The sequence below is a fragment of the Ambystoma mexicanum genome, chromosome 12 (genome assembly GCF_040938575.1).
Source record: "Ambystoma mexicanum isolate Mex_15411 chromosome 12, UKY_AmexF1_1, whole genome shotgun sequence".
Taxonomy (NCBI): Eukaryota; Metazoa; Chordata; class Amphibia; order Caudata; family Ambystomatidae; genus Ambystoma; species Ambystoma mexicanum.
This window is the reverse complement of record NC_090936.1, coordinates 798,299,356-798,325,758: the sequence shown is the minus strand read 5'-3', so window position 1 is coordinate 798,325,758 and position 26,403 is coordinate 798,299,356. Positions and strand designations below refer to the sequence as shown.

General features: G+C 44.1%; 1 protein-coding gene across 4 annotated transcripts in view; it reads left to right on the top strand.

Annotated features, from left to right (window-relative positions):
• Positions 1–20,796, top strand: part of LIN7A (lin-7 homolog A, crumbs cell polarity complex component) — a 1,061,287-nt gene extending 1,040,491 nt beyond the window's left edge. For 2 of the 4 annotated variants that reach the window (XM_069629309.1, XM_069629306.1), the window contains exons 5-6: positions 15,383–15,597; positions 17,226–20,796. In XM_069629309.1, coding sequence (XP_069485410.1) covers positions 15,383–15,597; positions 17,226–17,295 — 285 coding nt within the window. In that variant the 3' untranslated portion in view covers positions 17,296–20,796. Of the gene's footprint in view, positions 1–15,382; positions 15,602–17,225 lie in introns of all 4 variants that reach the window. The other 2 variants (XM_069629307.1, XM_069629308.1) reach the window with 2 other exon arrangements.
• Positions 20,797–26,403: the final 5,607 nt, after the last annotated feature.

Below are 26,403 nucleotides of genomic sequence, written 5' to 3'. Positions count from 1 at the left end.
CAGTTGACTACCTGTGACCATTCCCACCCACTCCCCACCCCTACCCATCTAGAACACCCTTCCCCCAGGATCCTTTTGCGGTAGCTCTGTGCTTTTAAGGGGGTGCCTATGTTATTTCAAAGTGGTCTTCTGTAAGGTAATGATGTATTTGCAACTATAAACCAGATCCTGTCTTAACTAAGTATCCCTTCAGGCACTAGATTTATTAACTATATATGTGTCCTCGCATCTGCTCCTGACACTGAAGTTGTGCTAATGACAAGCATTGGCAAAACCAATGGTGCTGGCTCTTCCATAGGCAATAAATAGGCGTTCTTGCAGGACACACTCCAGATGTTCTATGCAGGGCAGACTCTGGATGTTCTGATCTCTTCAGACGTTCCCCTTTCGATCCCTCTAACCACTCCTCCCTCCTGGAGAGATCACTTTCTCATTTCCTCCCATCTCACCCTCTCTACCCTTCAGGCAAAGCCAACCCCAACACTGCCACCTACCTTCTCGGTTATCCAACCCATGAAGCATGTGTCACTTGAGGCTTTCGCCGCCACCTTCTGACCCCCTACTCCTCCTCTGGCTGACTCACATCCTGACACAGCCCTTTCATGCTCCACTCTGCTATACCTGCGGATTCGCTTGAAATCCAAAGCCAAATGCAACTCTTGGTATGACTCAGACCCGTCGCCCTTAAACACAAGTGCAGGGTGGCCGAGAGGAAATGGCATGCTTCCGGTACATCCTCTGACAAACTGTTCTGCCGCCTACTCCAAAGGCAATATCGGCTCTCTGTCCGCACCAAAAAGTGAGCCCACATCCAAGCTTGCATCTCCGTGGCATCCAACAACGCGGCCGAACTCTTTAAAATCTGCAAGGAGCTGACCAATCCTTCGAAGTCTCTACCTCTCCAGTCCCCTCCCAGGCCCTCTGCACGGCCCTGGCTTCTCATTTAATATCTAAAACTCAGGACATCCTGTCTTGTCTTCCTCTCTTCCTCCTCCCTCTACTCCCTGCTCTTCCTCCGGCCCTTCTTTGGCCACCTCTCCTCCTTCCTTCTCTGCCTTTCCCCTGTTCTCCTCTGACGAGGTTTCTAGACAAGTCTGATCTATGAAAGTCTTGTCAAAACAGTTTCACCCCTGTTCCTCCAAAACCATTAAGGACCACATTGACACCCTGGCTCCTGCTCTGGCTGATTTCTGCAACCACTCCTTCACAACTGGAGTCTTCCCTTCCCCCCTGAAGTACTCCCTTGTGCACCCTTAAGAAACCCTCTGCTGACGCTTCCTACCCGGCTAACTATCGTCCAATCTCCATCACTCCTTTCCTGGGAAAACTCCTGGAAAAGCTGGCCATCTCCCAGCTTAATCTTCACACTGAATTTGTTGGTTGTCTCCATGACAATCAGTCTGGCTTCACAGCTGCCAGAAGCATGGAAACTGCTCCCCTGAGCATCCGTGAAGACCTGCTCTCCAACCTTGATTCCAACACCCCGTGTCCTTATCATACTCGATCTCTCTTCTGCCTTTGACATGCTCAACTATGCCATCCTGCTCAACCGTCTCCGTGATAACGTGGGTATCACCGATCAGGCCCTGGCTTGGCTGACCTCCTTTCTCTCCTATCGACCCGCCCAGGTCCAACTTGGGTCTTTCCTCTCCTCTCTCTCGATCTCTACCTGTGGTGTTCCCCAGGGGTCCAACATCTCTCTCTGGCTGTTCAACCAATACCTGACACTTCTTGCCCACCGCATTGCCGCTCTCTGCCCCAACTTTCAGTGCTATCCAGATGACACTCAACTAATTTTCAGGTTCCCTTCCGCCACCTCTTCTCCTTCTCTCATCTCTGACTGTCTGTCCGCCATCCAGGAGTGGTGTGCCGCCAATGATCTCTGCCTTAATGCCAGTAAGACTGAGATTCTCCTCACCAGCACAGCTGCTCCCTCCTTTCCTGTCACTCTGTCTGACCTCTCTTGGCCCTCTTCCTGTTCCCACCTCTGAGGCTAAAAACCTTGGGGTCATCTTTGACTCTACACTTTCCTTCTCTCCTCACATCTCTGACGTCTCGATGAAGTCACACTACCAGCTGCACCTCCTCAGAGGCATTTTTCCTTTCCTCTCCTTCCCCTAGAAGCTCACTGTCTCCAGAGCTCTGGTTCTCTATAGGCTGGACTACTGCAACAGCCTCTTTCTAAATCTACCTTCCCCTACTCTCTGCCCTCTGCAACTCATCCAAAACAGGACTGCAAGACTTGTCCTTGACCTCAAGTTGAGGAATCGTATCTCTCCAGGACTGAAATCTCTTCACTGGCTCCCAGTGGCAGCGAGGATTAAGTACAAAACCCTCTGCATTGTCCACAAGGCCTTCTGGGTCCTGGGACCTCAATACCTTCAACTCTCTCTTCGTAAATATCTTTCCTCTCGAGCTCTTCACTCATCCGCCTCCAACTCCCTCAGGGTCAGTTGCTTCTCCAAGCAGCGTGTTGGTGGTAGATATCTTTCTTCTGTTGGGGCCTCCCTCTGGAACAGGCTCCCTGCCTCTCTGAAACTTGAGGAGAACCTTTTGCAGTTCCAGAAGCACCTCGTGTCCTTCCTCTTTGCTTCTGCTTTCTCTCCTCCTCTCCCCTGCTGATCTCTTGGCAGAATCTGAAACTGCACTGGTTACCTGGCTACCCTCTGATGTCGGGCCCAGGTCTCCTCCCCACCAGTTGCACACCTGCACTGACCCGTGGCAACTCTTGCACTTGGGGACTGTTTCTGTATCCCTACAGCCCCTACTAGCACTTGACCCCTGATGTCTGCTCTTACCCGTACACTTGCCACCAGCTGGCCACACTTTTTTTTATTGTCTTTATTTATTTTACTGTTATCCTATGTACTTCTCCCCTTCCTCTTGCACTTGCATGATCTCAATGTCACCTGGCCTAGTGGGATCACTTTCTGTCTTCCCTCCGTTTCCCCTCTCTTTCATCGTCGTGCCTTGAAACACTTGTGTATAGGCGCGTTATAAATGCCATATCATATCATATCATAGGCATTTGCCAAGCACTGTACTAATATAGAAATCTGCTAATGTCATTTACCAACTGTTGGCATCTTATAGCCGGATAGTACCAATATGGCAGTGCCTGAAAAATCCCTTTACAATGCCTTTACAATGCCTGCATAAAAGCATTTCTATTGGTTTTGCTCGTTTCATGGTGTGGTGGCTTGAATAGCTCGGCTGAAAGCAGCATTGGGGCCCAAAGCAGATAGCAGTGCCTCTGCACAAGGCTAGTGGGAAGTAATTGCCCCAGATTGGAGGGTGTTTTGAATTAGAACCACAGATGGTAAGATAGTGAACTTGCTGGTATTTGCAACCTTAATGCCAGGCTTGCCTCCCAATAAAAGCTAAAGGGTCCAGCCAGGCAGTATGAGGCCATGTATGTTAAAGGAGCTCCACGTTGAAGCCAGGCATAGCTGGTAGTGGGAGGTTGTATGCAAGAAGCATGTTCAATAAGGTTATCTGTACATGTGCTCTGCCAGGCTGACCCTATAGTAGTTAGTGTGATACTGCTGCTCCTGCTCAGCTCTCTCTTTATTGCAGGCTGTAAAGTGAAGTTTGTTCTGAGAGATTGTCTATTTACGTGTACAGATTCAACTCTCAAGCTCTTGCAGTCTAAAAGTAGTGGTTCACTGAAGTTTTTAAAAGTTCAAATCTGCAAGCCCATGGTACATTGAATTACCTGGTGTGGCAGAGCATTTTACAAACAAAACGTAAACGTACAGCTGATCGACCACACCCCATTAATATTAGCAGACATTGGTTGATGTAATATGAGATTGACATTATGGAAGGAGACACAGACAACAGATTCAGTATAACAAAAAGAGTTTATTAATGAAATTGTCAGGATGGAGTAAGGCCTAACTTTCCCTATACTAAGGTGAGATTTCCCTACCTAAAGAAACCAGGAAAGTCTTTGTTAATATGTCCAACTGAAAAGTCTGTCTGTGTCCAAAACCTATACTGGCCCTCACAACTAAAACAGAACAATGTGTTGGGATGTCAACCATGAAACTAAATAGTCTTCCCACTGTAAAGTTCTGAGCTATTTCCAGCTCGTTGTTACTCTTCAGCTTCTCTTCTCCCATTGCCAATACATTCTTTACAATGTTCAATTTACCTTCTTTTGGACATGCAGCAATAAAGTTCCACACTTTTGTAAAGGTCAAAATTCCCTTCCCCAAGTTCATTACAGTTTCAGGGCAACATGTCTTAGGGTTCCCTTCCCCAAGATCAATATAACAAGATGACACAAAAAGGAGAAGCTTGGAGTGTTGGATTTGTATTTTAACTGTTCTTTACAACTCAGGCTTCCCTTACCCAAGTCTGGTATACACCAATGGTTGGTTTCTTTCTTCCACAACATCACACTTTGTTGTTACCATATAAGGGTTCTCTGGCCTTGGCGCAGTTTTAGACCACACAGTCCACCAATTACGGGCCACGCAACCAGGAACTTCCAGGTTTCCTTGAGTAGTTCAATATTCCGTCAAACAAGTAGTTTCTCAAAAGCAGTTCCTTGACTTCACCAGTCAAAAAAAGTGTGTTCTCAAATGCAGTTCCTTGACTTCACAAATCAGTGGTTTTTCAACCTTGACTCCGACTTTGCACCCAAGATCGTTCTTTTGGGAAAGCCTGACTGCCGGGGGCTTCAAACAGCCCACTCCGGCTATCGGGTGCAGCGTGGCCATCGCTCTTCGGCAGTGCCTGCTGCTTGCCTTTCCTCCAGTGGGCTCTCCATCCTGCACCGTCACTCCAGCAGGGCTCCCAGGATCTCAGTCGGCATTCCAGCATCTCAGCCTCTCTCCCTCCCGCACAGCGGCTTCAGCTGTGTCTATCTCTTTCCCGGCTTCCTCTCACTGTGGCAGCATTCCACCGCTTATACACCTGTGGTGTGGTGATGAGCTGCAGGTGTTCTTCGTTAAAGGATGTCTGGGTCTCATTACAAGGACGTTACTGACCTCTCATCTTCTTTGTCCCAGTACCAAAGTGGTGAGAGTACCTGTTGTCTATTGCTCTCAGTTGCCTCTTCCTCATCTCCGTACTAGAGGGTGGAAAGTATGTATTGTTCATAACCGTCAGTTGTTTCTTCTTCTTCTCCATACTCCTATGTTTCCCAAGAGGGTAATAAAGAGGAAAGGTCTTAGAATTCCCGAAAAAAACATCAGAGGAGGCTTAGGCTGGTTATTACGGGTATAAGGGGGATACTGTGCTTTGCCCCAAGATATCTCATCTACAGTCTTTTCCCTCTTTTGTCTAACATGTCTGGAATAAGACTACCTCCTACCGTCTTCAGGGACAACAGAACATGGTGAACAAAATCCCATTACTACTTCTGGGATACAGGTTTCCTTCTGCAAGGAGGATATGGAATACTGTGCCTGACCTAAAGGTATCCGATCGCCAATCCCCAAGGACCATCCATCCAGGTGATCCTCTCTCGATTGACCACCTCCAGGGGGAAGATCCAAAAGCAATGGCCTTTCCCTAGCCACCTGCAGAGAGGATCCTAGGGGAGTAAATGTGAGAAAATCCTCAGGTTTCTCACAGTAGTCACGCCAGCTCATATTTTAATGGATGGCTGGGACCAATAAAGATCTGCATTTTTTTATGTGTGCCTCCTTTCTGCCTTTTTGCCTGAAATCGAATTTAGGTGTGTGTACTTTATCATCTGTGCACCTTTAGCATTGCATTTTTGCCTCCTTTTTAAAAAACAATTTAGGTGTGTGTGCGTGTTCATCTGTGCACCTCTAGCATTGCATGTGTACCTCTTTTTAAAAATCAAATTTACGTGTGTGTATGTTTTCATCTGTGCACCTCTAGCATTGCATGTGTGCCTCCTTTTTTAAAAAAAATCGAATTTAGGTGTGTGTACTCTTTGATCTGTGCACCTCTTGTCTCCTATTATTCTATGTCCTATGGGATTGCATCTATGCCTTTGTGACTACCTCCATTAGGCCTCCTGGTGAGTTTAGCTAGGACTGTGCTGTGCAGCCACTCTTTGACTCCTCGACTACCCTCTGCCTCCCCTATGGCCCTCTACATCTCATCTGTCATCTCTAACTGCAACACTATCACCTATCCCCGATTCAAGCTCAAAAAAGACATCTTGAGTGCAAACACTGGCCATCCCATCAGAGACACCTATGTCAGCGCTTCCTCCAGAGAGGTCTCACTGATATCCTCTTCTCTATCCCCTCTTCAGATCTATGGACCTCCCATCTAATTTGTACTCTCTTTCCCACATACTCTCCCATTAACGGTGGCACCAAGTGGAAAGTCCTCTTGGCCGGCTTCTCACCTTCACATTGCTTCGTTAATGTCTATCACACAGGCAATAACCTGGTTCAGAGTCTTCAACCCGAATTCCTTCTCTTTGACTGGATCCTGCCTTCTCTCATTAATATCCTTCTCCTGCATCTCCCCCGACTATTCTCTCTTTCGCTCCTCTGACTGGGGTACCGCACCCCTTTACCCCACCTTAGAAAACCTTCAAAGGCAGAGACCTCTTCCACCTGGCAACGCTTAACACCCGCTCAGCCAACATGCAATCCGCTGACTTCTGCCTCCCTCTTGAAGGAATTGATCTCAACATTCTCGTTCTTACTAAGACATGGTTCAATGCCAGTTTAGTCATTGGTGTTGACTCCCTCCTCCCTGACGGCTTCAAGATCATCTCCAAGCCTCGACCTCACTGCAAGGGTGGGGGGTTGCCTGAATCTTCCCTGAGCAGATTCCTGTGCCCATGTTAGCCACTCAGCTTGACTCTTCATTTGAGAGCCTGGTTTGCAAGTTGGTCACCTCTCCCTTCTCCACACTGACCATTGCTACCATCTACCGGCCTCCTGTGCCACCACCCTGTTCCTCTCTGAATGGTCCACTTTCTGTTCTTCTTTACTTTCATCCACCTCCAACCTCCTCCTCCTGGGTGATTTTAGCATCAAACTGGACTCGCCTTGCTCAGCATCCACTCTCTTCATTGACCTTTGCACATCTCTTCCCCTCCCAATTCTCCCTTCCGGTCCAACCCAGTCGGCTGGACACACTCTAGACACCCTCATACACTCTGACCTCTCTCTTTCTCCTCCCCACTATTCACCCCTCTCTCCTGGGTCCCCTTGGAGGTCTGACCGCACCCCCAAAAGCTCTGCCAACCTTGTTCACTAACATACACCTGATGAAACGAATATCAGCTGCTGCCTTTGCTTCCACCTTCATGCCTCCTCAGCCCGCTACCTCAGTTTCTACCACTGACTCTGCTCTCAGCAACCTCCACTTGTCCATCACCAATACTCTTGACATTCTTGCCCCAGTCATGAGGATCCACCTGAAACCTGCCTCTAATAGGAACACCTGGTACAACTCCAAACTCTGAAAAGAAAGTGCCGGGAGGCGGAACGGAAAGAGCATATATCAGGCTCATCCTCTGACAAACTGGCCTGTTGCCACTGACCATCATTCTGGATTCTGAGCATCCAGCTGTACGGAAACTGCTCTTATGAACACCCATGAAGAACTGCTTGCATCTCTGGACTCCAACTCCCCAGCTGTCTTCATCCTTCTCGATCTCTCCTCTGCTTTTGACACAATCAACCATTCCATTCTCATACAAAGGCCCCACGATACCTTTGGTATCTCAGAACGGGCACTGGACTGGCTGACATCCTTCCTACTGACTGCTCTTCCCAAGTCATCCTGGACTTCTTCTCCTCTCCTACTTCTTTCACCACCTGTCCTCTCCCCTTGGCTCCTTAACATCTACCATGCTCAGTTTACATGCCTCATCCCCTCCTGTTCCTCCAATGTCCAGTATTGTGCAGACAACACACAACTCTTTTTCAAACTTCCTGCTGACCTCTTGCACCCTCGATCATCCATGACTGCCTATCTGCCATCCAGTCCTGGTGCACCTGCAATGATCTCTGCCTCAACATCTGTAAAACTGAGATCCTTCCCATTGCAACGCCGGCTCCCTCCTTCTTCCCTTCACTCTTGCCTTCCTGCTTGGGCTCTCCCCCGCTCTTTCTTCTGAAGGCATAAACCTTGCAGTCATCTTTGTCTCCTCTCTCTCCTACCCCCCTCACACTCGGGACATTGCCAAGAAGTTCCGCTTTCAGCTCTTCCTTCTCAAAGGAATTCTCCCTTTTCTCACTTTCCCCCAGAGGCTCATTGTTACCCAAGCACTGGTTCTCTCTAGGCTTGATTATTGCAATAGCCTCCTCCTGAATCTACCTTCCTCAACTCTGCGACCCCTCCAGCTATTCCAGAATAGGGCAGTGAGACTTATCTTTGGCCTTAAGCCCAGGGACTGCATCTCTCCTGCCCTTCAATGGCTCCCGGTTGTTGCACGGATTAAATTCAAATCTCTCTGCATCATCCTATCTGGGCCTGTGGACCTCACTATCTCCAACTTTATCTTACTATATACTCTCCCCCTAGACCACTACATTCCTCTGGCACCAACTTTTTGTGTGTAAATCATTTAGCTAAACAGAGGGTTGGTGATCGATCCGTTTCCTTGGCTGGCTCCCACCCATGGAACAGCCTCCCCCTCCCTTTGAGCCTTGAGCAGGACTTTCTTAAATTCCGGAAGCTCCTGAAGACTTTCCTCTTTACCTCCTCTTTCCCTTCTTCTCTACTCTGCTAATCCCACAGTTGCTGTGATTGGTGTCCGGGACCCTTGTGCATCCTCAGGGCCCCTGAGCTCCCATACCCAATGGCCTTCGCTCCTGTCCACCCTCAACACTTGCCTTGACACACCCTCCTTCCTGGAGGTTCGCACTTAAAACTTACATGGCTTCAGGCTGTGCAGCACTCAACATTCCAAGCACTTCATAAGTGGCTCTTCATTGAACTCAGACTCCCCAGGACTTACGTCCTCTGCCCTCTTCCTTGCAGCATTTGCACATTCTAAATACTCACAAGGCATAGTAGGTTTGTTCTTTATTCTCTCCACTGCTTTAAATATTGTGTTTGTAATGTGTTTCACTCCGTTGTTCCCTCCCCTCTCCCTGTGGGCGCTTTGAAACAGTATTTTACTTGCTTTACAAGCACATTTTCAAGAGGTAAAACAGAGACGGCCAACAACATATAAGACTACCCCCTCCATCAAACCACCCCCAGTATTTCAACATTGCTTCACTGTAACCAAGCTTTAGGTTGTCGTATGCAATGCGGCTTTATACCCCTGGGTCTGGCGTGCAATACAAGTAATAAAACAAACAAACCTAACAAGCAAACAATAAACAAATAAATAACAGTATGGGCATTATGTTTGTACATTTTTATAAGAGTAATTGTTACCTGATCAAGCTCCCTGCTCAGTTTGATATCGCTCACCCCAGATCAAGTGCAAAGTGAAGCCTCGCTATCAGTGGAGGTGCGTTGTGGGCCCGGCAAAAATTATGCTATGTGTGTATGTCTGTCTCTGTGGCTTGTAGGCATCAACTTGCAGACACTCTCGCAAGCAGCTTAGCCCTGATCACAACTCAATGCATGCCTGAGAAAATCAACCAAAAAGCGTGACTATATTCAAAATATAACAAAAATGTTAGTATTCCTCTAGCCTCTTCTGAAGCTCACAAAAGAGGCCCAGGGTGCTGAGGCCTACCGGGAAACGTCCCGGTGTTGCGCCAGGCCAGTCCAGGCCTGATCATATGCGCATCATCGCTGTTATTTGTTCCAAATCAGCTTAAATTGTATATGGTTTGGTTTGTGGCTCTTGATTCAAGTTATTTTCAGGATAGATATCATAATCTAAATTAAACAAAAGCTATCTGTTAAAAGATGCAAGAGGCAGATGAACATCAACCACTTTATTAGGTTGTGCAGCCACGTGGTTTAGTATGCATGAGGCACCAGCTGGGACACTCCTAACTCAACACTTCCCCACCTGCAACTGTCTACAGTACCTATTATATCAACTTGTCCACATTCCAAGCACATCATCCATTGTACAACAGAATTATGGAACAGTTTAACTGGTATACAGTGAAAATAACGAAATGAGAACAATGAATAACATTTTCAACGAAGTTAAAATAACGAAAAAATATCGAATTGTTTAATACAAGTATAAACGGAGTGGTGTAAGGGATTACATTTGGTGGGGAGGGGTTTGAGGTAGGGTAATACATCTAGGGAAACGACAGCCTGGGGTGGGAAGCCCCCAACTGAAGTAATAAATATAAATTATTTTTGTTATTTTAAATTAGTTACAAAGGTTTTTGTAATTTTTTCATTCGTTATTATCACATGGAACCAAATACTGTATGCAAATGTGCAGCAAGCTTGAGACCTTACTGTTCAACTATCTACAGACATGATGAATGTAATGAAGCATACAACACTATCCGTTTCTAAATCATTTAAAATAGGGGCACAGGAATGCATTGCAGTCTTCCAATGCCATCATTCATACTTATTTCCGCACTGCTTGCTTTATTGTCTCCTGCTCATTTCACGGTTATGAACTCCAAGGGAATCCCAATTGAATAGTTGCCTTCCAACGGATGTCTTCTTTATGCCATTTTAAATACACTTTCTCAAATGGAGGCTCACTAGTGAAACAGCCTGGTTTACTTCTCGTGCATTTTTTTTCCAGGGCTCAGACAAAAATATATTGAAAATAGTTGCGACCTGTTTGGTAGATTTGTAGCTATTGGGATTCAGGTTTCAAAGAAAATAAAACCAACAGTGGATCTATGGCTAACTAGAACACCATCATGGCCTAAATGTTTTTTAAAACCATTTCAAAGCTTAGGCAAATGCCTTCATGTATGTATATGTTATTGTTATGTTATTGGGCATTTGTATAGTGCCTTTTACCATTGATATCATTCCAAAGTGCTGTGGGTTAAACGCCCCCTGGGACCGTATTTGAGGTCAGTGGAGAGAGCAGTGTAGTAAACAGTGCTTGGGTGCACTTGGTATGTGTGATGCCAGGGCAGATTTAGTGGTGTGTAGCTGCATTCTAGTGCTAGGCATGGTGCAGTGGTTGTGTGACATCAGTGAAGTGTGTGCAGCAAGGCCAATTGGACTTGGGCGCTGCATTCTGGTGGTGGCGGAGTTTGTGAATGGGATTATGTGTGCAGCTAGGCCAGTTTTCGTGGGGTTATAGCTGTGTTCTAAAGTCTGTTGGGGTGTTCATGGAGGTGTATAAGTATGTGTGCAGCTAGGCCGAATTAATCGAGGGTTATAGCTGCATTCTATTGTTTTTTTATTGCTGAGTAATAGAGTTAGCATAATGGTGTGTCTAAGTGCCTCTGTGGATTCAAAGGGGACTCTGTTCCTGATGCACTTCCACTGTCTGTCGATGGATGGTATCTCCCTTTGGGGTTCTGGGCTATTGGGCTAAGGTCCTCCCTTTGTGCTATTGGGTCTGCAATTGCTTATTGGCAGTCGGTTGGACGATGACAACTCGATCAGGCCCAAATCATATTGTTTCAATATATGTGCTAGAGCAGCCCTCGGTTGGTAGTTCTGATAAATACATTCCCAGATAGGTGGGATTAGGAAATATATGAGTGCGAGTAGGCCATCTGTATGTAGTTCTGCTCAATGATTTCCAGATGAGTAAAAATAGCAAGATAGGCATCTACTGGACTCATAGCGCTGTGCATATCTGGAGGGGGCAATGATCATGCTCAGTCATGGCGTTGGTACGTAAGTGATATTAGTGCTTGGGTTACGAGTCTAGCACAGTCGATACAGATAATTGGAGATATCTCATGGCCGTAGAGCCTGGTGTATACCTGGTGCAGGAAGGCAATGATAAATGCTGGGAGGGGCTGCAGATCCAGAAACAATCCTCACCTTGCCCTGTCTGTCATGCAAATGTAAAGGTAGGTGGTATTTCAGTCTCAAAGTAACAGCACTGCCCATATCCAAAATAATATTATTCCCATCGAGTCTCATAATCTAGAGTTGAACATGGGCCTTCACTTCTGTGCTTTTTATTGTTCTGTTGACATTGAGCTTTCTACCACGCTCATACAGCTCATGCCATTTAGCTTTTAAACATTGCTATGAATGGAGCAAGCAGTTTTTGATGTGCCTTTTCACAAGGAATGAAGGAAAGAATGCCTCCGGCTACCATTGCCTATTTTGCAAACTATTGATTTGTTAATTTTCCAAAGGAATTCCGACTGGGGATAACAATGGATCCTGACGAAAGTAGCACATAGCAGGCAGAGAATTTCCAATACATGGAGATTCTGTCCATGTCTTTTGCTCTTAGTCAGGACTACAAACCAAGATGGCACCAGGAGTCTCCACTCTCTAAAAGATTTTTAACAGTAGATGTAAGCAGGAGGCTGACTTCTGTGATTCTGGTTCTATTTTTCCGAAGAAAAGATGTTCAAGATGAATCAGCTTACAAAATTGTTTCACTGAAAAGTAAATCATATTAATATTATATCATTTCTTTGCTGTTCCGTTGTGGCCTGAATGTAATGACAATACTGTCTTGTCTTCAGCGATCGTTACACATTAAATCGTGTTGAATTGCTTAATGTGGAAGAGATCCAAGTTCCTTAGAAGGGATCTTTCTGCACTGTGTCATTGTGTCATCCTGAGTATTGTAGATGCCAAGGGGATTGGTTCCATTGGGTGGTTCCACTTAATAGTTCCGTTAACACAAATGTGTTTCCTTTTCTAGTAAAGCAGTCACCATCTGAAGTGTTCCGTACTGGCCCTCAACAGTTCATTGGCGGAAAAGGTGGAAAAGGAACAGCAACCTCGATCATATGTTATTGCCTATGAAGGAGAGTAACAATTGTGTGAGATTTTAGGTATTTTACTAGTGACTGAACAGTCAAAAGGCTACTGTTGATCAAAGTACCCATGGTGGTCTTTTGATTGCACTCTGAATATGTCAGAATATCTATAAATGATCCTTCCATTTCTACAAAACAAGCCTAACATGTAACCACTGCGCCATCTATTCCTACACATTGTTTAAGTAAACACTATAGTTATCTAATCATTGTGTTAAACGGACATAGCTACGGTTTATTCAGCCTACTGCAAAGAGAGACACTTCCTTTTGGTGGTAATCACTACTGAGGATACATCTTACTGACGAATTTCCAAACTCCATGATTCCATGCAGCAATCTTAAAATATATGTAAACGTGTGTTTTTCATGCTAATATGAGAGTAATCTTGTGTTAGCAGTTGTATGGCATGTTATAGTTGTAGTGCATATGAATGTGATGATCCGGCAATTGTGGTCTTGATAACACAATGCTGTGGCTCCCCTCGGTACAGTGCAGCTCTCCCATCTCTTCTCCCAGTGTAGTTCAGTCTCCCTCTCTCTTTGGCTTCCTGGGATCCATCCTGTAGTCCTGCAATAAGTAGCGCGGCCTCCTGCTGCATCGCTGTATTTCTCTCAGTACAGCTCCTCCTCAGTCACCTTACCGTCTACCTACCTGCCTCCTACATCCTCACTTTGTCCCTCTGGCCCCACTCGAGATTCCTCTGGTTCTCCTACATTCATGGCACCACACACCCACTGAGCAGTCTGCTTCACCTTATTTCTTTACACACTTGCACGTCTGTTCAGGTCGCCAGCTTTATAGACCAAGCCCACATCAGATGGCCTCTCTCGGACACAGTCAGTTTGTCTTTGGTCGCACTTTCAGTCCACATATCTGGTCTCTGGAGGATAGCCCAGGGGCAACATGTTCACCTTGGAAGCAAAATGACGTGGCGCACAACAGGTTCCATCTCCAGGTCTGCGCTTAGAAACCTCTAGGTATTAAGTGTGTTGTAAATAGCCTATCATTTTGGCCTCTCTTCATACTTGGGACACCAGCACTTGCGAGATTAACCCTTCTGTCACAGATGACTCCTTTCTTTTTCCTACTCCTTTCTTAGTCCTGCAGTGGTGCATGTGGAGTTTGCTGAACCTGGACAGGGGAGGCCACCTGCTTGCTCTGCGAGGGTTCTGAAATCTCATCACAGGGACTTATTTTTGTGATTGGTACTCAGAGTATTCCATTAAAGTACAAAAATCAACTGTAGCAAGTAGTAACACCAGTAGGAATTCAGTAGCGTGTGTTAATTTCTTGCCTCCTGCTGGAAGACAACTAAAAGCCATGAAAATGACTGCCTTTTAAATGTTATACTTCTCACAGTCAGTCGATCAAAGGCAACATAAACAGAACTTCAGTGATTTCGATTAAGTTTTCTTTTAAAAATGTTATCAGAGCTCTAGCAAAAGAGACTCTGGTGAGTTTGACTGCTCGAGAGTATAGCGCAGGAGGATAGCTCAGTGGCAACGTGCCCGCCTTCGAAGCAAGATGACATGGAGCAACACAGGCTCGATCCCGGGTCGGCTCTTAGAAACCTCTGGGTATTAAGCGCAAGCGCGTTATAAATAACCTATCATGTCAGAGCATGACTATATAAGGCCAATTCTTCTGATGTTCAGAAATGTTGTGTAAAAGGCATTGATAGAGGCTGGAGGATGGTGTAAATGTTTTGACTAGTGCAAAGGAAGAATATTTGTTGTAAGGGAAGTGAATATCCAAGAGTGACACATTGTATGATTCCTTATAAAGCCGACACGTCACATTGAATGAAAAACGTATGAAACATATGTGCTATTCAATATTTTGGTTCTCAACTTTGGATTCTCTGAGTGAACTGTATCTGTAGCAAGACCATTGTTTAATCGTATTGGTTATTCAACGCCATTCTTTGAGCACACAGTGCCAAAGTTAAACTCTTCGCTCTTTCGTTTGGATTACGGGCAAAGCCAGCATGAGTGTGTTTCTATGTTAGGATACTGGCATTTATTTGGCAGTTGTATTCTGGGCAACGAAAATATCGGCATGTTCTTATGTGGGAATACTTGCATATGTTGGTGCAGCCAGCATGGGCATGTACAGCCAGCATATGATAAACATGTTTTATACACTGACCGAATACTTACATATCAAGGCAAATGCATCATGAAAATGTGTTGGAAAATGTTCCTGTACACTGTTGATGACTTGGCATCTATTTGTGTCTTTTTTCTCATTTTTCAAAGAATGTGTGATGTAAAATGTATCAGTTTCATCTTATTGAAAATAATTTCTCCAGGTGAGCAGCCCGGCTCGTTTAACGCCCCTCACATGTTTTTTTTTTTAAAATCACTTGCTGCCACTTTATGGTGTATGTGCCTTGCAGTTTTTTGTTTTGCTCACTGTGACTGGAGTGAGAAGGTCGGACTAAATTAGGTGTTATTATTCATGTAATGCCTACCTGCATCCTTTGTTATGTTGCTGTGTTCATTTCAACACAGATCTAATGATCATTCGAGTACATATGTTTCATCTGCTCTCTGGTTGGTTTTCAGAGTGTGGAAGGAGAGCACCATGAAAAGGCAGTGGAGCTCCTTAAGGCTGCCAAGGAAAGTGTAAAGCTCGTAGTTAGGTACACCCCAAAGGTCCTGGAAGAAATGGAAGCTCGATTCGAGAAACTACGCTGCGCCAGACGTAGGCAGCAGCAGCAACTGCTGATACAGCAGCAGCAGCAGCAGCAGCAGCAACAGACCCAGCAGAATCATACGTCGTAGGTGAGAGGTTTGATTGCTGGTGCTTTAGTGTGGAAAACAGCCCCACCCACATTGCACACCCAGCAAATCACATATGAAAGTTTTTGCAGGTGTTGAAGATGTTTTTATTGATTTTTAAGTGTATGGCGTGTGTGTAAGTCTTTGGAATCAATATTCGTTAGACTGCCACCATGTTCATGCTCAGTTCTCAAGGTGTCCAGCAGGTGCTAAACGCAAGCTGATTCCACAGAAATACTCTGCTTTTACACCAGCATCAAAATGTCATGATGACATAAAGCCAAATGATTTGCTGATTGGGCAGGAATGCCCAGAGCACAGAGATGTCCATCATTCCATCCTGTATGCTTTCTGCACCTGAAAGAAGCATTGGCAATGCCACAGTTTGGGCGTTTGTGTAGGCATTAGAAAGGCACTTGACAGGCACAGCCGTAGTGGTAAAAACTGGCCATCGATCTTAGCATTCGCAAAATAGTGTGGGTTCCTCAGTATCTAATAGCAGTGCCTTTCAAATGCTCAATACTTTTACAAAAGCCAACATTGTTGGTTTTGCCAAAGCTTGTTTTGAACAGGACTTCTTCAGTGAAGGCATGCATAGTGCGTATAAATCCAATGGAAGTAGGCAGACCTCATTAAGACATTTTTGTTACACCATTAGCGGCTTAAAGCTCCAATCAAGTCATTAGCTGCCAGAAGACTGCTTTGAAAAAACACTGACAGGCACTTTGAGTACACATTTTGGTGGTGAGGCTTAATTAAAGCAAGCTCAATGTATTCTGGACAGGGAGGGGCTGGAATTGGGTGAGAATGTTAATAGGTATGAACATGGACACGGGCAGTCAATGGGTGAGCACCACACACCATGGGTAATAATAAACATCGCTCGGATGCCTGAGAGTTCGTAGCGCTATATAAATGCAAATCAATATTATTATTAATGGGTCAGCTCTCCCAGCTGTACTCTAATGCAACAGTGTCATCTTATAGGCAACACAGGTGCCACCTAATAGCCCAAAGCTTTCCAACGTCAATTCTGTGAGAATGGAAAATAATAGCACCTGTCACCTTAACTCATAGGCTTGCACGGACGTCATTGCTTGACGTAAAGGGCATGTTGAGCCAGATTCATGGAACTTTTGGCGCAGTGCAAAGTGACATTGCACTGCCAACAAACACCCTGATTCACAGAGCGGTGCAAAGTGACATTGCACTACCAACAAACACCCTGATTCACAGAGTGGTGCAAAGTGATATTGCACTACCAACAAACACCCTGATTCACAGAGTGATTCAAAGTGACATTGTGCAACTAACACACACCCTGATTCACATAGCGGTGCAAAGTGACATTGCACTACTAACAAACACCCCAATTCACAGACTGGTGCAAAGTGACATTGCACTACCAACAAACACCCTGATTCAAAGAGCGGTACAAAGTGTATTTTTGCAGTGCAAAGTCACTTTGCACCGTGCTAAAAGTTCCATGAGTCAGGCCTGTTGTGTCTTGGTCTCTCATTGATTGCTAGCATCCAAGATGTGTAAAAATACTGTGGCTGATAAATGTACTCCTTTGCATAGACCCTTTTTGACTTGTGCTCTCAGATTTTATTTTTATTTTTTGCAGTTTCTTCCTAAAGAAAAAACCCAGGAATCCGTCAAACACAGCGGTGCTCAAGTCCTCCAGTGTGCAATAAAACAAGCGGCCCTCATCCAGAAACTGTGAATGAGCAGGTCAGAAATCCAGAAGAACTATTATCGATGTGGGTATCGACCCCCTGGGACAGGATTCTAGTGTCCCTTGGTTTGTGTAGTAGGGCAACTTAAACTTTCATGTGTGCTAAACGCCCTGTCACGACCGAATCTGTCAGTCCCAATAAACCCACAGTATGCTCCTTGAAGGCTAGCTCTCTACGGTTCTGTATCGTGTTGGTGGAAACTCCTTATAAGCCGTAGATACATCAGCATTACGTTCCCGGGGTTCAAATGTGGACTCCTTTCAAATGTAAGAGTGGTCGCCCGCTTTTGCGCTACACTGCAGGCTACTGATTTACAGCCTGATTCATGGAATTATCTGCACGTAAAATGCAGATTTGCGTGCTATTCTACCCGAAAATCCCTGTTTGATGTATGGGGATTTTCGGGCAGAATGGCGCGCAAATCTGCGTTTTACGCACAAATAATTCCATGAATCAGGGGCTTAGTTTGTAAGCTTTTCTGATGGGATTATTTTTCCATTTGTAGAATCAACTCTCTATTTATTCCAATTTGTTTTCTATATTTTTTCTGTATTAATAGTTTGGTAAATTGTTCTTGTTGTCTTAATTGCAACTGTAAACATACAAGAGTACTCTATTTATAGATGTATTTAACTTTTACTTGCATTTCAGGTTGTTAAGCATTGCAAAATATACGCCATTTTGAATGCAGGTCCACTTGTTTGCAATGAATGCATTTATTGAATGCGTGTCAGGCGAGCGTGGGTTTCCCTGCCCTCTATTTCCAAGTCTTCACTGCGATGCAACGGAGATGGAATCGGATACGTTTGAATATTTCTAAAAAGGATGTGTTTAAATTGTGGAGGTTTCCCTTAACCAATGCGAAAGTGACCGTGGATTTCAAACACGAACACGCTTGCACCGCAGACCTGTAACGCTCCAATATCTTTCACTTGCTGTCATGACATTGCTGTGTCTCTGTTTATTTTCCCACAGAAAATTATGGAAATGTATTTTTTTCTTAAAATGCCTAGTGCGAAGAGGCTGCGGTTGTTAAATGCATTGACTTTTTGAAATCCCGAAAACCTCTTGATCATATGGTAGACATGAGTGGCAACCGGGGTCGGAGTGGGGCATCAAATTGACTCGGGCACCATCGAAAAGTGGCCCACATTTGGAAATGGGAATTCATTCCTTTTGTGACACGGTTTGAATAGTATTTATTCAGCAACACTGGTCAAAACTATTAGCAGCACATTGAAGTAACTCATCAAACTGGCCCACATTGGCCAAAAAAGTGGCCCACTTTGACCCAAAAAACTGGCCGACACAAGCATTTTGCGTTTTTGGTTCGGGCATGGGCCAATTGCCCTATAGGCTAGTCCGAGCCTGGCCGCAACATCCCGGTATATTGTTTTCAGGTAGTACAAGTGACTCACTTGACCCCAAAAAGCCCTTTAAAAGGAAGCTAATGCAGTCACTCCCTCTTTTGTTAGACATTGCCTGCCTGTAGGATAGAATTTTAGACTAGATGTGGTTCAGTTTTGAGCTACGGAAGCCTCCCCTAAACTTCCAAATGTCCCACGCATGCAAATGTGGAGACATACCTGTGATGTCTTTGGCTAATAACAGTGGCTGTTCCACCTATCCCCTCCTCTCCCCCACTCTCTAGAGAGTTTTGCAAAGTAGCTAGAGCGGGCCACCGAGGGCCTGTTACAGTGGTCGAAGTGTACGAAAAGAAGTAGTGGAACTATTTTCCCTACTGGTGTGCACTGCTCCCCACAAACCCTAACACTACACCCCCTCCCATGCACAATACAAACCCCAAAACACATGTGCCTGCTGTTTAAGGGGACGTCCAGTGCAGTACACTGAAAGTGTTTAAAATGAAACCGTTCCGGAACGGTTTCTTTTTAAAATAAAAGTATAGGAACAGTAAAGCTTAATTAAAAGAAGTAGAGGAGCATTGCTTCCGACTGCTCCCGCCCACTTCGACCACTGGCCTGTTAACAAAAATACAGACAATACGGCAAATACACCTGTGGCGTTACTTCCAGCCCAACAAAACAGTCTATTGCAGTGTCAATGTACATCTGAAAGGCGTAGCAACTGATGGGCATTTTCCAGTTACAAATGAAGATCGTTTCGAAGGACAAATGGGAGCCATTTTTAAAACAAAGTGTGGGTGTGCTATTTTTCATGCTGTGTCATTCCATGCAATGTCTCACTCTCCCAGTTGACTACACTTCCGGTAAGCAGGTAGGAATAGTGAGTTTCAGATGTGTCCCTCAGTCCTTTACTTTGTTTGTAAGTAAGGCCAGATGTGGCCCCGCAGGAGTGATATCCCCCAGGATGGGGTGTAATGTACCTGGGCATTCAGCACTCTGAAGGCAAATGCTCGCCAGGGGGCATTGATGAATTATAATGCATTCCAGGCAGGAGAACTAAATGCAGCCTGGCCCTCCAACCCGTCATTCATTTCCTTATTCCCCATTCTCCATCTGCACCTCTGCATTGGCACTCGTTCCTTCCTATGCATCAGAGCATCAGAGCTGTGCACTCTGGAGAAGTAACTTTTGTCTAGTAACATGCTATCTTTCGCTCTTCACCCCTTTCTTTCTGTTCGCCTTTATTTTTCCAGATGTCCTAGCTGCTTTGCTGCCCTGTTTCCGCAGCCTGTCTTCTCTGCACGTGTTCCCTGTGTCCCATGTCTGGCTCATTAGGTACTCATGATATTGATGTATATTTACACTGTGAGTGTTATCAATAATATAGTTGTATGGTTGCTGAATTCATGTGTTTTGCATAGTCTTTAACTTTCTAGTTCATGTCACCTAGTTTGTTCTTCACTGACTTGTGCTTACTTTAGCTTTTCCTCTTGCCGACTGCAAGTCCTGACTACCATTCACCTGACGCACTTCCCTTATCTCTTGGGATTATTGCCAGTGTTCTTTTGATCATCCGTTCAAGAGGAACATGGGCCCAGGGGTCTTTCGATTGGCACATGACTGGTTCAGCATTGCACTTTAAAAACTATCACATTAGTATTTGAGTAAAGTATAGGATTCAGATCACACCTTCCATATACATAGGTTAAGAACAGGCGTCCCATTACTATAATGGACTGGTTACTTCTGCTGCATCACTTACTACTGAAAAAAGTACAATGTGTTATCTAACAGAAATCTTTACCACTATTTGACACAACTAAAATAAATATATGCAGTGTTTCTTGTTTCTCTATTGTAGATATTTAGCACTTGTTCCAAGAGACTGCCGAGCCGTATTGGTGGTGTATATTTATTATTCAATTGTTTGTATATTTTGGAGTATTGTAAATATGACTTCACTGATAAATGTCATATTTAATTTGTGTAGTATATTTGTTATATGCTCTGACTACTTTTTACCTAACAGCTTTGTATAATGCAGAAGACACATGATATAAAGTCAAAATAAAAAAAGGTTTTGTCCAGAATATTTATTGTGTGATTTTCTTGTGTGACGGGACCCTGCCAGAATACTCCGCTCATGCTGAATCCATTTCAATCACTGCAAATGCCCATGTAATGTGGGAATATCCCACCTGCCAGTGAAACTGATATCTTCACTTTTTCATGTGACAGGAAGCGCTTGATGGCCATAATGAGAAGGCAGGTGGGGTAGCAGGAAGGCAGGTCTGAGCACTGCAGGATAACATGAGCCAATAGGCAAAGACAGTGTGTAATCTGGCGTCCAAACACTGAACTTGTATTGGAAATCACACACATCCCTTTGCAAAGTCACTGCACGCAAGTGAATGTCTCCTTTATTCCATCCAATCATATTTTCACATGAAAAAATATTCCTTTCCACTCCCCCAAAACAGGAGACATCTATCTACCTCTTTTCCAAGTTCTGAGCATTGAAAATAAAACATGATTTAACGTGATCCAATACTTAACATTTGCCATCAAATTTCACAGAAAACAATATGACAGCTCGTTTTTTTCTAGTGAAATTGCAAGCTGCCTCCCTCCGTGTAGAAGTCCAGTTTCTCTTTAAATAAAATAAAAAATAAAATAAACCATGATCATGAAAAACATCACATTCACCCTCGGGCATGACTTTAAGTGGCCCGGGAACAGCTGTGCAAAGTCCCGGCAGCTTCTGTTGGTCCCCCGTCTCGACAGAGATTTTCTGAAAATGATGTAGCAGTCTTGCGTTGCCACCACGTGGCTCAACCGTGAATTGCATTTTGGATTGGTCCCGTTTCATATATATTTGGAAGAGTACATGTGAGACATCTCTGTTGTGAGTTTAACTTACTACAGTACACGGGAGCTGGCGAGAGCTGCTGGGGTGGTGATGTCCGTGGAGTATGAGAATGTGTACCACAATTTGTTTGGATGATTTATTTGCTCTTTGAATCAAAAAGAACATATACATTTAAGATATTAACACATTCTCAAACATCTTTATTTCATTATGTTTTATTAGTAGTTGTCTCTTAAAAATCGTCAAGCATATCAGAATGTAGGCAACCAATCAGGCCATTCACTGTGAAGCAGCCACTGCATGCTATCCATAGGTGGTCAGTAATAATCTGGTCTGCAGTTTGAAACATCAACAGCACTCAGATGCTGTCAGATGGGATCAAAGTTTTGATTTCAGGTAGTTTGTCTGAAAAAGGCAGATTCACAGAGACAACAGACTCTCCCATGGGAGTCATTGCGCCCTTCACAATTGCACCATCTGTACAAGTACATGTGTTTTTCATCAGATAATTAGCAAATTTGAAGGATGCCTCTGTAACAGCATTTACAATGCAATGCTTAGTTGACCTACTTTTTAGGATTGCAGACAGTTTCCTTTGGGAAAATGATGTTCATAATGTGTGTGTATCACTGCAAAATGCCTATCAATGTTACTCTTTTAACCCACTGTAACCTTGGCACCGTAGAGTAAAGATGCACAATTTATTTTTCTGCTGGAAGAAAAAAAATGAGTTCCCACTCCGGATGGAAATGGTAATCATTTGCCTTTGTATTGGCTGGTGCGTCTGCATCTAGGATTTCAACAAGGATAGCAAAGAGCTACTGGGAAGCCTCAGGCGAGCTACCAGTAGCTCACGATTTACTGGTTGCGGACCCTAGGTTTAAACAACCATTGAGAAGCAGCCAGCAGCCCAAATGAAGTGTGTGGGGGGGATTACTGAGTGTGCATTAATTCTAGGGTCTGCACATCTTTTCTATGTTGAACAAACCTGTGACAGCAGGTGGAATTTTCAGTCACAGTGTTAATGGCCTCTCACCACAGGGTTGAGGAGCCTGCTTTCTTTGTTACAGGACACAGCTAATCTGGTTTTCAGGTTAAGAAAATTATTTTACTCTGTGACTCAATCTACATTTCTTAGAGAAGTTACAATATTGTCTTATTTTGACAAGTGCAAAATAGTCTGCAGTGTTCTCTTGATAACAAGGTGTTCCAACTTCCCATATTTATTTATTGTGTCATACTTGCATTAAAGGTTATGTATGGTATGAGGCAAGCAGCCTTTGCCTAAGCCGCTTGCCCTCACTTTTGGTAATGCCCAGAACTAGGACCACACCCCTTGTTAAAGACCATGGACATGAATTGAGGGTTGCCAGTGGTCACAGTAGTGACCCCTTGCCTTCCGCTTGTTACCTCTGCCATTACCTCTGTGAACTCTGGTTGCAATGGCAGTGCTAGGGCTACAGATCCTTAGCAATGCCCTATAGGCATCTTCTTTCATCTTTGCAGTGGGCTGCAAAAATACATCGTAACACCCTGTGCATGCCCGCAACACACACAATGTTGAGATGTATTTTGGAATGGTTAAAAGATGATGCTTTCAGTCCCTTGCTTTTTGCCAGGGCACATCACAAGGCTCAGGGCACAGCTAGGTCAAGGGTGCCATACCTTGGGGGAGGAAGGTGAACAGAACAGACAACAACCAAGGTCCTTCTGTGCCACTTGCAGCATATGGGAATCAGAGTGAAACAACAGAATGAAGATGATGGGAATCCATGAAGATGATGGGAATCCTTCTGTGGATGTGTTTGCTAGGGAGGCTCAGTTGCCACCATAATGTTTTACCTATCCCTCCGCCAAGGTAATTCAGGTACTCTCTGGCATGCCCTGAACACTGGTTGACAGCGAGAAGCAGAGGTAGTTAAGAGCGAGAGGATTGGCCTTCAGAGCCTTTCCATGTGGGACAGGGGCAGGCAGAGAGAATGGTGACTGCGACCTGAGTTATGTTTTGCACATAGATGCCAAAGAGTCCCATGTCATTCAGGAACTGCTGAATGGAACATTTTGCGAATAATACAGGGCACTCTAGTTTGCATCTCTGACAGCTGTTGCTTTCTGTATGATGTGGGGGAGAGAAAGTGTGAGGTATAAGGGGAGTTGGTGGGAGGGAGCAGTGGGTGAAACGGGTACTTGGGAAAGAGAGTGGCATACTGTGTTCATGAGAGTGCAGTGCATGGAGATACAGATGTTACTAGATGGAGATCATATTATTTGCAGTGTGAAGTATAGGTATAGAGAAATTTGGATGGGAAGAGAGTGGTTTAGGTAAGATTGAATTAGAGAGAGGGAGCGAGGGAAAAGAGATGCAGGGAATAATGGGGTTGTGAGAGGTGCATAAGAAGGGATTGGTATTTTGTGTATGTGCAAGTGGATTGAAGGTTGGAGGATCAGTGAGAAAGAGATGAATGTGGAGGGACTGGTTCAGGTAGACCTAGGGTACATGGAAATGGACTGAAGATAAAGAGATGCAGGATTCACTAGGATTCTCGGAGTGAGAAGCATCAGCAGGGAATGACTGTAAGGGATTTCAATCAGGCACACACCCAATCTCGCCCATCATGTAGTGCACAATGAAACCCTTATTTTATTTGTGTCTATAAGTTAAATATTCTGAATGATATACCACTCATATCACACTCAAAATACCCCCCAGGTCACACTGAACCAAGAATCAGGCTAGTTTGTAAAGGTAATGATTTATTGATTTATTTAATATTCAAATCAGACATAAGTTTAATATATATATGGGGCAGCAATCACCCAAAGGGTGACAATACAATTCAGAAATGAAAAAAAGCAATTGAATTCACATATAATGATGAAAAATAGAAAACACAGGAAAAGGAACAGTTTTGTTTTGTGCACAGATAGCGTTTAGGTTAAGATTCCCCCTGCAAAGTTTTGTTTAAATACAGATGAGCAATCCTACACCAATGTGAGTAACCAGCAGGTATTCAGGAATTAAAGACAGGTTCTAGAGTTTATAGGCAATCTTCCCTCCACAAACAAGAGAGAAAACCGTTTTGTAAAATCACACTTTTAAACTGACAGATGAAAATTGCTTTGTAAAATACTGCAAAATGGTCAAAAATGCGTAAATGGAGAACAATTCTAAGGAAAGCAACACTAAATAGGTCCTAACACACATGAGCTGTAATAGAAAGAACAGGGCACACTTTAGAGCAGAATGGGATGGAAGAAGCACTTTGAAACGGGAAAGAGACACGTGTAAACTTGAATTTTGCAAATTCGTGGTAAACTTTTACTATGCAATATTGGAGAAGAAAACAGGTCAAATACACTGTTCTGCAATGCGGTGTTTAGCCGTGGATGTAGCTAAGGGTCTTAGGTATCAGTGAGAGTTGAAATTTTGTTTCTATCCTTAAAATTGTAGAAGATATAGAGGTTTTAGTGAGAGGTGTTTTTGCAAAATAGGCGCGAAAATGAAAACAGAAATTTGATTTAAAAATGACATATAGGTTTTCTTATACTAGATTAATTACTATGAAAAAGAAGAGACCACACATGTATCTCGACTATGTGGCCAGCGCAACCATTCACGTGATGGGTCCTAAATTTCTTCTGGTATTTACTTTAGTTACTCAAAATCCTAGGGAGTTATGGTTTTGTAACACAGGTGAGACAATCAGCACAAGAAGGATTCTAACAATACTATGGTTCTGAATTAAAGATGGGTTGGGTTGAGATTGGGATAATACTATAAAGATATGCTATGGGTTACTGTTCTTCCTGTTATACTTACAGTCCTTTATAATTAAATTGGACCGTCAGCTCTGGTCGTTGGGTGGATCCGGTGTACCGGCAGCAAGGCACCTCGGGAGGGATCGGATCAGCAGCGTGGTTCTGGTCAATTTTGGACTGCACCTCAGACTGGATTTGGAAGGGCCCCTTATGGTTACTGGACACGGTAGATAGCAGGATGCAAGTTTCAGTGGGCAAGCCTTAATGGTAGCAAGCCAAGCTGAATCAGAATTATTCTTTTAAGTTCTGTATGTTTGCAACTGGGTCAAGCTAGCAAGAGTTCCGCAATGCTAAAGTCTGGATTCTGCAAGGAAATCTGGATCTTCAAAGAGTTCTGGAATCAGCTACAAGATGAAGAGTTCTGGAATAAGGTGCTGCGTGGACATCTGGATGGGTTCTGGAAGCAGTGTGTGCTATGTGTAGTGAAACTCCTATATTTATACATTACAAAGTTTATGGCATGGGCAGAACTTCAAAAACACCCCCTCCCATGTATTTGAGTGGCTACAAGCATGTGCTTTGTTCTGGTTGGCGGTCTGAACAGAGCTGTCATTTCATGACAGGATTTAGGCACTCCCATATTCATTTTTACAAAAACATAACTTTTGCACTCATGTACATTTTCACAACTATGTACCCTACTAAAATTGGACACATATATTTCATAATTGATTGTCTTCATTCACATTTAATCCCCGTCCTTGTGCGAGCTGTCTTGGTCATTCTACGGATTTTTGTCAATTTCAACTATAATGGTTTGGATTAATCATTTCTAATTCGATGCATCTCTGGGCGCTGATCAGTAGGTCATCTACATACAATTTTAAGCTTGCAACATTAATAGTTTTGCCACAATCAGTGTTCTGGTGTATCTTTGGTTCCTTATGTAGTAAGAACTCCTATCAAATCTTTCAACTGTCTAGCATGAGTTAAGATTTATAAGTTAAGTATTTATAAGTTAAGTATAATTTTTCACTTGTCTACTTATTTTGGCTGCCATGTTAAATGTCA